Consider the following 14,746-nt stretch of genomic DNA (forward strand, 5'->3'; position numbering starts at 1 on the left):
TGAGTGACACCTTTCATTCAGCCACCCTTCTAACAGCCTTCGTGCTGTCTGAACACTAGACTCAGGCAACTTGAGCAAAGAAGGGAGGAGAGCCCAAGACAGTGGGCATCGTAGGCAAGTGGTCAGAGCCCCTGGACAGGACTCAAGAGGTCACCTAACCAAGGCACCAGCTGCTTTACCTACTCTTTCAAGGTTCAGATGATGGAGTCCACAACTACAGAGCTACGGGTTTTTTCTTGTCTTTGAAGACTCCTATCCATCACCAGTTCATCTCTCCACTTTAAACACTTGCTGCTCCACCAACCCTTCATCAAAGTCCAGGCTTTTGGGAACCTCATCCTTCCCGCTCTTCCTGTGCCAAATCTCGCAGGCAGGTCCACATCTTCCTTGAAACTTACTACCCCAAATCAGATGCAGCACTGCAGCTGATGCCTTATCATCAAATTTTAAGGATCAACCATCCCATTGATTCATCCTAATATAACATTTGCCTCTTTCACAGCAACAGGGTATCATTGACGCCTATCCAGCTAACGATTCACTATACTGTCGCCCGGGCCCGGCTGGGGACAGCCTGAAATTATCCCATTCTGTATTTGACCATTTCAGCATTCCTGCCTAAACTTTTACCTTTTGCACTTGTCCACACTGAATCACACTCTACAAAATAAATAAAAAACAACCAAACATACCACATACCTAATCCCAATAATACCACTTTGATTTCTAGACTTGTTTTCCAAAATGCTTGCAACTCCTTCAAGTTTTATGTCACCTGAGAACTCAACAAGCTTCTATTTCAGCAAGAATTTCAGCAACAATATCACTAGTGAAAATACTGGAATGCAAGTTGGGACACCCCATTCACAATAATCTTTCACTCTGAAAATGAGCCACCAATGCCTACTGAACACTGTACCAGTTTCCCATGTGTTCTGCAATGAGATTTACAAGAGGTTTTATATAGGTCATTTCTAATGCTGACATCTGAAAATTTCTCATACAGCAGCATCAAAACTCTTTCTGGAATGAAAACACAGGATATCTGCTGCTTCTCAGCTACCCAGGAGACTTGTTACCCCATGCAGAAACAACCAAGATAAGTCTGAAGTTGGTTTATTTTATTTTATTTTATTTGTTCTTGTCAAATCTTTATTGGCTGATGTGCAATTTTGGTATCTTCCAGGTACTTTCAACAATCCTGTTTTTTCTAGCACTTTTCTGGAAGTTACCTTCATAGCTTACAGTTTCTCAGCTTCTCCTCTGCACTCTTAAAAGTAGGCCTTCTTTAGCCTTCCACAGTCTCATTGATCTTCCAGCTCTTCCTTCTTAACACCCTTAAGACTCATCCACTCCTGTCTAGTCATAAGGTAAATATTTTTATCCATGCCTTGTCAATGTCTCAACAACTACAACCTACACTTTTCAACTTCAACTATGTTTATGTTCCATCTCATAAACATCAGAATTCTTCTAGAAAAATAATTACTGCAGATTCACATTTTATATCAGACTTCTTTGGGTAGTTACAATAGAGAACAGGGAATCATTACTGCAACATAATCAACTTCTTTTACAACTTAAGTTTCTTTATGACTTGCTCTTTTCAAGGGAGTATTCCCATGCACCGGTTAAGCTGCCTCCATTCATATGAATAGCATGAAGTTATTTCTCCAATTTGAACAGCTTTCACTTGCACCTGCTTAAAATTTCCCCAGCTCTGCCTACTGTTATCAGTCTTCTCTTGGGCTTTCAGCCAATATTTGGGGGTCTTCTGGATTATCATCAATATGGCAGTTCTGCCTATAAACAAAAATATATTTAAAAAAATAAGGGAGGAGGGGAACAGGAACAAACAGACCAGGAACCAGCTTCATGGTTTGCAATGCCAACAGTCTACTGTTTCTCAGTAGACCAACGATCCCAGGCCCTCTCTGTAATATTTTTCTTGCTTTCCTCCCGACTCCTTTTCGCTCCTCCCATAAGGTTTTTGGGGCCCTCGCAGCAGAACACGAGGTTCTTGTTCATTCACTTCACTAGCTCAAAAATGCTGACAAACTTTACATGGAGCTGTGCTTTGGACAATTAATTCCTACTGCTTGATCTACCTCATTTCCTAAAGGAAAGCTGCCTCCTTACTATATTTGCTCTGAGCAATGGGTAGCTACAGTCCTAGCTCAACCCTCCTCTTTTCCAGGCTACCATACAACAGAGCTGTAGGTAACTAATCTGTGGTAAAACTTCTCCTGGATACCATAACGTCTCATCAATGCTTTGTACTAAGTCTCTCCTCACTTGCTGGCACACCTTACACTTTGATAAGCAGCTTCTCAGAAGGACTGGGGTTTTGTTGTAGGTGTTCAGGGCTGTTGTAGGGGACTAGCAGCCATGACAAAATAATTAATTAAGTATAAATCAAAATAAATATAAATCAAAAGAATTAAATCAATAAAAATATAACGCAGCTTATGTCATTTTTACGTCTGTATATGTACCCGGAGGAAGACTCAGCTTCCTACATTGCTCTTTCTCATCAGAGATGGATATCTTGCTGTCATGGTTTAACCCCAGCCAGCAGCTAAGACCACACAGCCGTTTGCTCACTCCCCCAGCTGGGATAGGGGAGAGAGTCAGAAAAGTAAAAGTGAGAAAAAAAAATGGGTTGAGACAAAGACAATTTAATAAGTAAAGCAAAAGCCACGCATGTAAGCAAAGCAGAACATTCCCTGCTTCCCACGGGCAGGCAGGTGCTCAGCCATCTCCAGGACAGCAGGGCTCCATCATGCGTAATGGTTACCGGGGAAGACAAACGCCATCACTCCGAACATTCCCCCCTTTCTTCTTCCCCCAGCTTTATATACTGAGCATGACATCACATGGCATGGAATAGCCCTGTGGTCAGCTGGGGTCAGCTGTCCCAGCTGTGTCCCCTCCCAACTCGTGCCCTCCCAGCCTGCTCGCTGTGAGGAGCGGAAAAGGCCTCAAGTGCTTTCCAACAACCAAACCCATCAGTGCGCTACCAACACTATTCCCGTCCCAAACCCAGAACGCAGCACTACACCAGCTGTGAGGAAGAAATCCAACTCCATCTCAGCTGAAAGCACAACACTCACAATCCCATTACTCTAGCTGAGCAAAGATACCTATATATACAGGGATGACAATGCAGGTATTGCTACAGCAACAAAGTTGTCCGTAAGTTTGCTCGACAAACTAACCTGAAGAGTATCCATTGGTCAGTCATCTACAATTACCAAGTCATGTGCTAATTCTCTGTCTTGATTTCTATGTAATCAAGGGCAAAGAAAAGACGTTAAAATTAATTATCTTCCTAGTGTTGCTAATCTGTAAAAGCAATGGCTGCAGTCATTATAGAGGTATTATACAATTAGAAAGGGTGGCTACTCATATTCTGTGTTAGCATTTAAATATAGATCTTGTGAAGAAGATGGAAAAGCCCTATATTCCGTCATGTATTTACTCTTTAGTTAAGAGGTACAAATACAATAGTCTCTACCCAGATGGATGTGACAGGCATCATTCTAGGTGAGATAACTTGTAAATACATCATTGTACTTGGTCAGCAATATAATTTATGCTAAAAATCACCGTTACAAGTTAATAATTAAATCTTTAATTTTATATATATATATATATATAAAAGCACATGTGTGTGCCGTTTTAAACAACTTATCCTGAATGCACTTTATAAATTTTTGTTCATTCTTTTTCTGAAAATGCTGGGAAAAACCCTGTGTTTAATTCATTAAAAATTGTTAAAGAGTAGGAGCTGAACTGATTTAAAGCTATAACATCTCTTAGAGACAGTTGTGAAAGGACGTCCCCAGTATGTCCCCAGTAAGTACAGCTAAGGACTTCTACATGACTTGTGGAAGTGTATATCCACTTCTGTTTCCTAGAGTGGAAACGGCAGCCAACTCACAGTTGTCTTCCAGGTCTAGCTGGAATAAAATCCTTGTGCAAACTTGCAAGTATTTTAAGAAAGCTCTATTGTTACTGCCTCTCACTTGGAACAAAAAAAGGCTCCGCCAAACCTACTAATTTCAGAAACTATTTATCTTACATTAAAAACCGAGAGTAATCAATGAAGTGATCACAAGCATTTTAATACTGAATTGTGACTTCATTTTTACAAAGAATTAAATCACTTATGCAATGACTAAGGAAACCATATAAGTTAGGATAATAACATTAAAAATAATAAAGGATAAGCACTATAGGAATAAACAGCAGTAGAACTGATACCCATTAATCCTCTGTTAAAAAAAGATAAGTAACTAGCATAGCTTTTTGGAACTATCTAATGTTGTTATGCTCCAAAGGAAGTATTTGCACAAGATTAGTGTTGCAATGAAGCTACACAATTTTACCCTGAAACCTGCAGCTTTAGAGCGGGCCCCAGAGCTTTTAAAATTATTTTTCCTTCCTTAAAATATCACCACGGTAATTTCAGTAGCTTCTGTCTCCTCTCTATTCAAATTACACGCACCAAATACAACTCTTGCAAAAGAACCTTTTTTCCTTAGGAAGAGACTTTCCAAATGAGCAAGAACATTCAAGTTTTTATCCTGCTTTTTTTCATTTATAACCTGGTTGGTTTTTCTTAGTTGTAACAGTTCTTCTGTTTATGCAAGACAGTTTTCACACAAGTCTGATCCTGATGGCAAATACCACTACCAGCAGTGAAGACAAGAGCACTCTGCACCTCCCAAGATCAGCTTGTTGGAAAGGTGCCTTCTCCTTGACTCCACAGCGGCATCCTTCTAAATAAGACTCTTAGATGTTTTCCCTCTGGGGCTATTATTTGCCTTCTCTGTAGAAGCAAATGGTTTCTGTATACTAATAAATAGGTAAGTGGTGTGCCTACCCCAATATCCTCTGTGCAGCCCCTCCAGAGCTAATGGGTGTTGCAGCACAGACTCTCCCCCATTTTATCCTCCTTCTAACACCGCAGACCCCCATTCACCCAAACACGCGCAGGGTAACTACGGGCACCAGGACTTCGCCTAGACCTTTGGAAAATGCAAAATCCGATATAAACCGTTTATTGCTGTAAACTGTAATCCGTACAGCGATCGTGAGCAAACAATAAGGATGCTAAAGCCAAAAGCAATTTCACGTTCACTCGCTCCTACTCAGCTTCACACTCAAGGTCAGTGCAAGTTGCTGTGGGCTGGAAAGGTTAATGCGAACATGCCGCACCGCGCGTGGGAGGACACTAAGCAAACCACACACATCAGCACACTTTCAAGCTGAAGAGTGTCACCGCTAAGCAAGCTGAGAGAGAGAGAAATACCATGATGAAAGGGAACATTCCACAACTCCAATAGATATGAGGACACTAGCGGTCCGCACATTGATAACAATTTATAAAATTACAGCCAGATCTGTGCCAGCTCTGTGGAAGCACCACATTTGAAAAACATCAATGTGAAATTTTTCAAACAAACAAACTAGCAGGACATCTCACTTGCGCAAATCAGTTCCTTTCAACTACTCCAGTGATGAGAAGTACTTTAACACCTATGTTTATTATCTTGCTTTCATCGCAAAGAATTTCCCTTACCTTAAATGCCATCTAGAGCACAAACCTCTAGTCTAGTGGCACTTTTAGTTCAAGTGAGCTGCTCTGTCGGCATGAGCTAACTAAAATTTGTGTGAAGTACATGTTACCTGCTATCATGGCTATTCTGTAACGCAGCAGTAAGCCTGCTCCCATCGGGGCCATCGATTGGACTGCCCTAATGTCTTCTCCCAGAAGAGACATATTCTGACCCTTCATTGAGAAAGAATTCACAACAGTAGAACTTACTGCCACACAGGAGAAAGAGGATAAACCAAGAGTACTTGATGAACCACTCTGGTGGATGCAGTAGCGTGAATGCAGTTTCTCTGTGTGGTTTGTCCTGTTGGGTAACTCAAGAGGAATAAAAGATGCTGTTCTTTGCAGCAGCAAAGCCACTCTGCACAGGAGTCGGCTGGGCGCTTCCACCATGGGACACCAGCCACCAGGCATACTGGTAGAGCTGTAAAGTGAATATTCCTTTCCATCACAACCGTTCAGCTGAAGCATTTCCAATTTCAGTGAATTCCCAGATAAACACTAAGGTTTGATTTTTCTAAACAGTCAGCTGAAAGTGTGAATGCACCACACCTTTGAAAATAAACTCCAGAGCATTTTGAGTTGAATATGCAAGATATGAGGCCACTTTTGAAAGAAAATGGCCAAATGTACCTAGGGCCGTGCATGTATGAAGTTATTTCCACAACTGTCTCCTTGGATTTCAAACCTGCACTCCCTTCAAGATGAAATTAGCAATTTTGAAAAAGTCATACTAAAATTTCACCTAAATTTTTGCTAGTCAAAAATAATAAAAAAAAAAATTCCAAATGAGCTGGGTTTTTTTAATTACTGCATTAAATATTTGCTTTTCAGACCAGCAGGTTTATTTCAAAATTTCTTAACTTTGCTCTTAATTTCATAGAATCATAGAATGATTTAGGTTGGAAAGGACCTTGAAGATCATCGAGTTCCAACCCCCCTACCATAGGCAGGGACACCTCCCACTAGACCAGGTTGCCCAAGGCCATGTCCAGCCTGGCCTTGAACACCTCCAGGGATGGGGCCTCAACAACCTCTCTGGGCAACCTGTGCCAGTGCCTCACCACCCTCAAAGTGAACAACTTCTTTCTAATGTTCAATCTGAACCTGCCCTCTTCCAGTTTAAAGCCATTCCCCCTCGTCCTATCACTACATGCCCTAGTAAAAAGTCCTTCCCCAGCTCTCCTGTAGGCCCCCTTTAGGTACTGGAAGATCTCCCCAGAGCCTTCTCTTCTCCAGGCTGAACAGCCCCAACTCTTTCAGCCTCGCCTCATAGGAGAGGTGCTCTAGCCCTCGGATCATCCTCGTGGCTCTCCTCTGGACATGCTCCAGCAGGTCCATGTCTCTCTTATGTTGGGGACTCCAGAGCTGGATGCAGTACTCCAGGTGGGGTCTCACGAGAGTGGAGTAGAGGGTAGAGGGGAATCACATCCTTTGACCTGCTGGCCACACTTCTTTTGATGCAGCCCAGGATACGGTTGGCCTTCTGGGCTGCGATCGCACACTGCTGGCTCATGTTGAGCTTCCCGTCAATCAGCACCCCCAGGTCCTTCTCCTCAGGGCTGCTCTCCAGCCATTCCCCGCCCAGCCTGTATTTGTGCTTGGGACTGCACCGACCCAGATGTAAGACCTTGCACTTGGCCTTGTTGAACTGCATGAGGTTGGCTTGGGCCCACTTCTCCAGCCTGTCCAGGTCCCTCTCGATGGCATCCCTCCCCTCCAGCATGTCTACCTCGCCAAACAGCTTGGTATCATCGGAAAACTTGCTGAGGGTGCACTCGACCCCACTGTCCATGTCGCCAACAAAGATGTTGAACAGTACAGGCCCCAGTACCAACCCCTGAGGAACACCAGTCGTCACTGCTCTCCACTTGGACATTGAGCCATTGACTGCAACTCTTTGAGTGTGACCGTCCAGCCAGTTCTTTATCCACCAAGTGGTCCATTTTTTGAATCCATGTCTCTTCAATTTAGAGACCAGGATATCTTGTGGGACAGTGATTTCCTACAGATCAGTATTTTTTGACTTAGAAAAAAGTAGTCTCAGAAAACAAAGAGCAGCATACCTGAAGTAGTATGCTAAGCTTGCAAACCACGCAAAATTGGGAAGAGAATTTCTAATAAAATATTCTAGAACACTACATGCCTTTGCTATACAACCAAATTACCTGGAGAAGTTACACTGCAATCAATGTCTCCATCTGACACCAGTAGGCATAGTGCAGGAGGACTCAAGAGCAAGGGCCAGTTTATGCCAAAAATGCCTACTACCTCCCACTGCCAAACCACCGCAGTTAAGACTGTCTTTGTAAATCTGTTTAAAACTGTCTCAGTAAGTCTACAATGCACAAAAAAAAAAAAAAAAATTGTACGCATCTTAAGCCTTTCCGACTGTAGCACGTTTGGTTTTATAGTACATCTCCACAATCAGAATAGGAAGATATTTAACTTCTTCCAGATTTTTATGCATTCACAATCAGTACTCTGTTCTTGAAGGCCGATTCACTTATTTCTTACTACAACAATTTTTTGTGTTCATTACAAATGGAATCCATCACATTCAGATCTCATTATCCACATTTGCAACATTACAGAAAAAAGACAGGAAATACTCTTTCCAAAAATGACAGCTGACAAACTGTTGAAGGTTTCATGAAACTTTTAACATCAACTCAGCCTTTTTACATGTTTGTAATTATTGTTAGCCCAATATTGCACAATAGTGCAATAACGGCATTTCCCCAACATCTACACTTACCAATTCACAGAATTCATGCCAAAAAAAGCGCCAAAACCAGAAGCCATCTCCAGCTTAAACAGAATACTCTGCTTTTCTGAAAACATTAAAAATTCATCTCTGTGATGCTTGATGCAAGTCAATTCCTGATGTATCTTTATTTTCAAGCTTTTTAGTGTCCATCTTTTTAACCAATCCTAAGGTGATACACTCCCCCCCCTTTTTTTTCTACCAAACAGCCTAATGCCCATAAGAACTTAAGCCATAAAAGCCAAGGTCCTATTGGCTTCCTACACAAAATAAGTTTCCCATGACATTACTCATAATTGTAGAGCTTTGCACAGGTGACCTAGACCAGGACTCTCCTTCCTCAGGTTTCTGGAAACCAGTCTTGAAATTCAGTCTCTTCACTGATTCTGTAGTTACACTTCATCCATCGTTCACACACCTCCTCCATGACATACAGCGGCAATATTTCCAAGTGCAGAAACTACATTTCTCCTTCTCATGGCAACAGTGCAGCTCCAGCTTCACTGTAGGCACTTTGTACCATGACAGGGTGCCCGAGCTGCTTGAAAGCATGTATATAAAAAAATTAAATAGGTTATGAGCAAGATTGAACAAGATTTTACCCTGTTCTAGTAGTCATGCTTATGAGATAATAGTTCATTGCTCCAAGTAGGTATATGGCACTTTTCCAAGACATAGGACAGAAAAAAATACAGAAGAGTGCCTCTACAATGTGGAGTTTCTGGTCAAAGAGCAAGTGTTCCCCCACCACCGGCTGCACAGAACAGGGTCAATTAAACCTCTCCACAGCCTTTGCAAGAACAACATTTGCTATGGTTGATTGCTTTCTGTTGTCATGAATGTTCCACTTCTGTTACCAGACATACCAAGAATCTAATTCTGTCACCTTATTTACAATCCCAACTTGCCCACACTTTGAGTATTGACTAATCTGGTTAACGAGATCTAATTTAATCTTGTTTTAAAAAAGAAGTGGTATGACTATTCGCATGACCACAAACCCTGGGTTCTTCTTGCACTCTTGCTACTGAATTCCCATAGAAGTTAAAACGGAGAAAACAAGAATATACTCCAGTTTGGCCAACAACCACACTGGGAATCACATACTTGCCTAGAGAAGCAGAACTCAGCCACCCTTGGCAGACTGCTACCACTGCAGTTACATGATTAAAACGAGGGTGTGGGATCTTCTTGGCTTGGGATTTCCATGCTTATCTTACCAATCTAGACTTCGAACACTGCCAAGCCTGAAATGAGATCAGTCTGTACCTATCCTTTCATCTGTCGTTATCTTTAAATTCAACCAGTATACACAGTGGTAGCATTTATTTCAGTAATAAACCTCCAACTATTCAGAGGAGCCAGAATTATTTTAATCTCTAGTAATTTTTTTGTCTTTTTATATAAATTACTTCAGCCAGAATATAAAACTGTCTTACTGTAAATACAAATTTACAGCCACCATCATTTGCTTTAAAAAACAAACAAAAGCTTAACAACTGATAAAACCCCCAAACTTTTTCCATTTCAGTTGCCCAGTGACACAACAGAGTAACTCAGATCTTAGTCACACAGGGTTTTTTTGGTGTTTTTTTCAGAGACCAAGTATTGCTGAAAAAAATATTCAGTGTGCCCCTCTAAGATGTGAGCTCAGTATTTTCAAACAATATTGTTAATAAAATAAAATGCTGATTAAAAGAAACTAAAATGGGAGGAACAGTGAAGATGGAAAAGTTTTGAGGTTGGAAAGCTACGTGTTACAGCTGAGCCAGTCTAACAACCTGCTGATGTCAACAGTCAGAGCATCCTGTCCTCCTCCACCACCGCCTGGCACCGCCTCTGGCACTTGTTAGATCCTGCACCGAGCAAACACAGCTTGCTAACCCAGCAGAACACTAATCCAGCAAAAATAAAACCAGATCAATTATCTTTCTGCTGATTATCATTTTTTTTGCAGAGCAGTATGGCTTCCAAGAAGCAGCAAGACCAATTCAATCAGATGGGGGAGTCCTGCAAGCCTCAGACAGGGATGAGATGGACCTGCCCGTTTCAGCAGCAAACTGCTGGGCTAGCATAGGTGTAACATATATTTTCATCCCAACTATCCTTATCTTAGGCTGGACCGTTTTAAGAAGCTACTGCCTCCGCAGCTGTGGAGGGCACTACGAGCAGCCCTGCTCCATCTCACTGCAAATAAAACGGATAGTTTAACACCCCCCCCCCCCCAGTCCCGGCTCAGACGGTTCCACCAGTCAGTCTCCTGGAAGGGTATTTTAGTCAGAGGACATTACCCTGCAGGGGAAAGGGAAAGCTGAAAGGGGAAAGCTGGAGGTGGTTAACTTCTTAAAGGGTGACAACTAGACCTGCAAAACCTGTTACATTTCTATTTGACCTGGTGTAAGCTGACACAGGGCAAGCATGTGAGACGTTTCAGAGGGCTTCTTGGCCTCCACCTATTTATTTTTGGAGGGCGGGGGGCACAAAGATGACTGGAGAATCTCTCCTGTGAGGAAAGGCTGAGAGAGCTGGGACTGTTCAGCCCAGAGGAGGGAAGGTTCAGGGGAGTCTTGATGTACATAAAAGCCTGAAGGGCAGGTGCAAAGAGGACGGAGCCAGGCTACGTCCAGTGGTGCCCAGTGACAGGACCAGAGGTAGTGGGCACAAAGTGAAACACAAGAGGCTTCGTGCCAAATATTGGGACAAGTTGCCCAGGGAGGTTGTGGAGTCTTCATCCATAGATATACTCAAAAGTCATCTGGACGTGATCCTGGACAACCAGCTCTTGGTGGGCTTGGACCAGATGGCCTACAGAGGTCCCTTCCAACCTCAGCCAGTCTGTGATCTTGTTCTTCATCCTTGACTGCATTCAGGCTATATTCAGAGAAGAGCAGCTACCACAGACCGCTGTGGTCTTGGAGCATAGTAAGTGAGCTCGATTCTGCTGCAACTGCAAGCTCTGGCAGAGAAACATGCTTAGCAAGCCCTAGCTCTCCTGTAGCCCCTTTGTTCATCAGAGGCAAGACAGCAGACACAAGAGCTTGTAGAGTTGTCTCCATTAAGTTTTATTTGTTGAATGGCTTTCCAGGGCGTAAAGCAGGCTCCACCAGCTACTGCAGACATTTTAATCCCCTTCAGCATTGTGACAGATCTGGAAAGTAGCCGCAGTTAAGAGGAAAAATCACACCCCAGAACTAAAGATATGATAGGGCACTCTGGGGGCTCGTGATCTTCATGAAACTGAGTCTGTGGCTCATTTGAAAAAAAAAATGCTGGTCTGATAATTTTACTAGTTTACACAATTGACTTTGGGTGTAACTGAACTTACACAGAATGTAGTAACAGGGATGAGCGGCTCATGCTGCCAAAGATAAACTGCTTCCAGCTTCATTTCAATCACTAGGTTACATGATCTACTCTAATGGATCTCGTCTCTACTGAACTGGGTCTGCAATGCACTGCTCCTATCAAATGCTCTTTCTCCCGTTTGAATTCAGTTAATTCCCAGATGTGAAAGTAATGGCCTTCACAGTAAACATGGCCAAAAGCAACTACAATTGTAAGTTTTTCTCCCTTTTCCCCACTTGGTCATAGCGCTGATCTTCCATCTCTCTGGAGAGAGAAAGAAATCAGCTTTGATGACCAGCTATTAAAGCTGTTTTATCTTACTCCTGGCATCCTGGCTATGTACTACTGCTCCGATTAAGAACCAGTTCACATTGACTACCAGTTACCTACACCTCCGTCAACCTGCATTATAAATAGAAGAGAAATGGCAGCTCATTTTCATTGCCACTCATGACCGTTGCCTCCATCCAGTCCTGACAGTATGATATACAGTAGGAAAAATGCCAACAGTATTTAAAAACAAAAAGGAACAAAGACAGCCTATAGTATAAATGTGTTTCCTACCTCCGCTCGACCTTCGTAATATGTTAGCATAGACTTCGTAAGTACAAAAAGCCTCTCTTTGTAGTTTAAGGGAGAAGTCCTCTTCTTCTGCTGCGATCTTTTAATCAAAATCTCTTGTAGGATAGTAGTCGTATTCATTTCAGCCACTTGTCACCTGTTTCTAGCCATTGAATATCAGTTCCTGTGAAGACAAGAGAAATAAATCATTACGGTATGTTTGGAGGATTACAGATCTGGAGACCTCTGTAGTAAAAAGAGCTTCTACTTACAAATGAAACTACCTGAACATACAGAAAGCTGGAGCTTATCCTGAGCACTTGGAATTTTACAAAAGTTAATTATTAGACAAGAAAGTTCAGGCTTTTTTTCAGCTGAGGACTGCTCTGACATGTGCCCAGGAAGCCAAAAGCTGTACCTGACTGGGATGAAATAAGGGACACTGCAGATTATGACAGAGAAAATAGGGGTGAAGTCCAAAACATGCTCCAGGCGAACAGCAGTGTACAACTGCTCTTCATCGCAAAGTCCTAATGTGTATGAAGAGTTTTAATTGCTAAGGCATGTGCATATAATTGATGCCGTTTACAAAAGAGTTTGATATACAAAACTGAACATGGATCAGTAAAAGTCATTTTGAAAATTCACCTCAATTATATTAATGAAAGTTTTCAGATGCAAGTGGTCGTTTAGAAGATGTCAACTTGAGAACAGAGAATTAAAGTTTATTTTTCAGAAATTGCTAAATATACACCCTCCATCTTCCATTTGGAAAGACTTCACGCTGACTGCCAACAACCTAAATCATTCACTTTTGACAGTTCTGGTTGCTCAGTAACATCAAGCTGCTTTAAAGTTTTACACCGTGATCGTTGCCTGCAGAATGGACTGAGGAGTGCACACAAACCAGTACTCCCCCAGTGACTTTAGTGGTAGCCTGGCTCCAGCACCCTGCCAGACAAAGTGCCAGGCATTCTCTCTGGTCTTTGCAAAGATGCCAGCGTAAGCACAGCGGACCTCCTCCCTCCATCTGCTCGCTGCCGTTCCCACCGTGCCACCCTGCCTTGCGTGGGCGCCCGCGTTCCCACGGCCGGGCTGGGCTGGATGGCGGGCGAGGGAAGGGATCCCACCAGACGTTTCCCCACACCCGCGCACGCTTGGCACACGAGGTGGCACGGAGGCAGGAATGAAAGGTGTGGGAGAGGTTGCGCAGACGCCGTTCCAGACAACTGTTTTTTCCCCTCCCTATTACCTTTCCCTTTGCCAGCTTTTTGCTTGCCTGGCCCCCGCCTCGAGCCCCGCTCCGAAGCCAGGGCATGCTGCGGGCGCAGACCTCAGCCCCCGCTCAGGCTAGAGGAGCATGGCTCTGGGCTGAAGCCGTGGCTTGAGGAAGGAACAGCAGCATCTGCTGAAGCACCAGTGACTACCAATATCCTCATGTACGTGTGTGTGTGCGCGTGGAGGGGGTAGGAGGGGGACAACCCAAGCCCTAGGTAAGCACTGCAGAGCTCTGTACCAGTAGGAAATTTCCCTCCAAACTATTTAAAAAAAAAAAAAAATGTTTTTCCACCTCACAGGGCTTAATTTGTGCACCTATTTACCACCTAAAATATTTCAAAATTCACCGGGGAAATGTACATACATTTTTCTCTGCAGGCAACAAAAATTCAGCATGGACAAAACAGCGTATTTCACAGCATTGTGCAGAGAAGCTTGAAAAGCCACAGGCCTCCTCACAACATTATCTTACAAAAGTAAAGTTTAAATAAAATTAAATGTAAAGAAGTTCACTTCAGTGCCTCTCCTTTTGCTTTGGGCCCAGACATGTCATTATATGTTGTGACAGTACATGAAATGACACCTCTCACCTTCCCATCTAATCCTGATACCACATTTCGCTCCCTGTTTTGGCCAACTAAACTCCCGTATCCCACACGCTTGCCATTTCCCACAGCTGCATGTAGTTATTCACTGCTTTGAAACGTCCCTTTTTAAGGTATATCTCCACACATGCCAAAAAATTAGCCTGTGGTTTATATGGAACTATAAAATAAGACCGGATTAGGATGCATAAGAAAAAGACTGTAACGGGTTTGGAAACTGTGATTATTATGAACAATCTCTTTTTGTTTTTCCTCTTCCTCTGATGAATGTGCACGCATACATTTTGTGGGTCAGAGCTTTAAACTAGATTTGAAGGGGGATGGGGACAGATCTGAGCTTGCTAGCAAAAAGCCTGAAAGCAGCACGCTGGCACCAGACCTGGAAAAGACAGGGGGTGTAACCAGGCCCCTTAGGAATAAGTCTGGGGGCGGCAGAATTTCAGCTCCCTCCAGTAAAAAGGAGGACGGACCAATAGCCCAGCTGAAGTCCTTATACACTAATGCACGTAGCATGGGCAACAAACAGGAGGAGCTGGAAGCCATTGTAGAGCAGGATAATTATGATGT

At 43.0% G+C, this 14,746-nt stretch overlaps 1 protein-coding gene across 1 annotated transcript in view; it reads right to left on the bottom strand.

Annotated features, from left to right (window-relative positions):
• The window catches only part of TEC (tec protein tyrosine kinase), a 57,089-nt gene that overhangs the window by 23,329 nt on the left and 19,014 nt on the right, over positions 1-14,746 (bottom strand). The window contains exon 2 of the mRNA XM_082483116.1: positions 12,300-12,480. Within this exon, the coding sequence (XP_082339242.1) occupies positions 12,300-12,437 (138 nt within the window). The 5' untranslated portion in view covers positions 12,438-12,480. The remainder of the gene's footprint in view (positions 1-12,299; positions 12,481-14,746) is intronic.

This window comes from Vanellus vanellus, assembly GCF_965231255.1.
Source record: "Vanellus vanellus genome assembly, chromosome: 4".
In the NCBI taxonomy this organism is placed as follows: Eukaryota; Metazoa; Chordata; class Aves; order Charadriiformes; family Charadriidae; genus Vanellus; species Vanellus vanellus.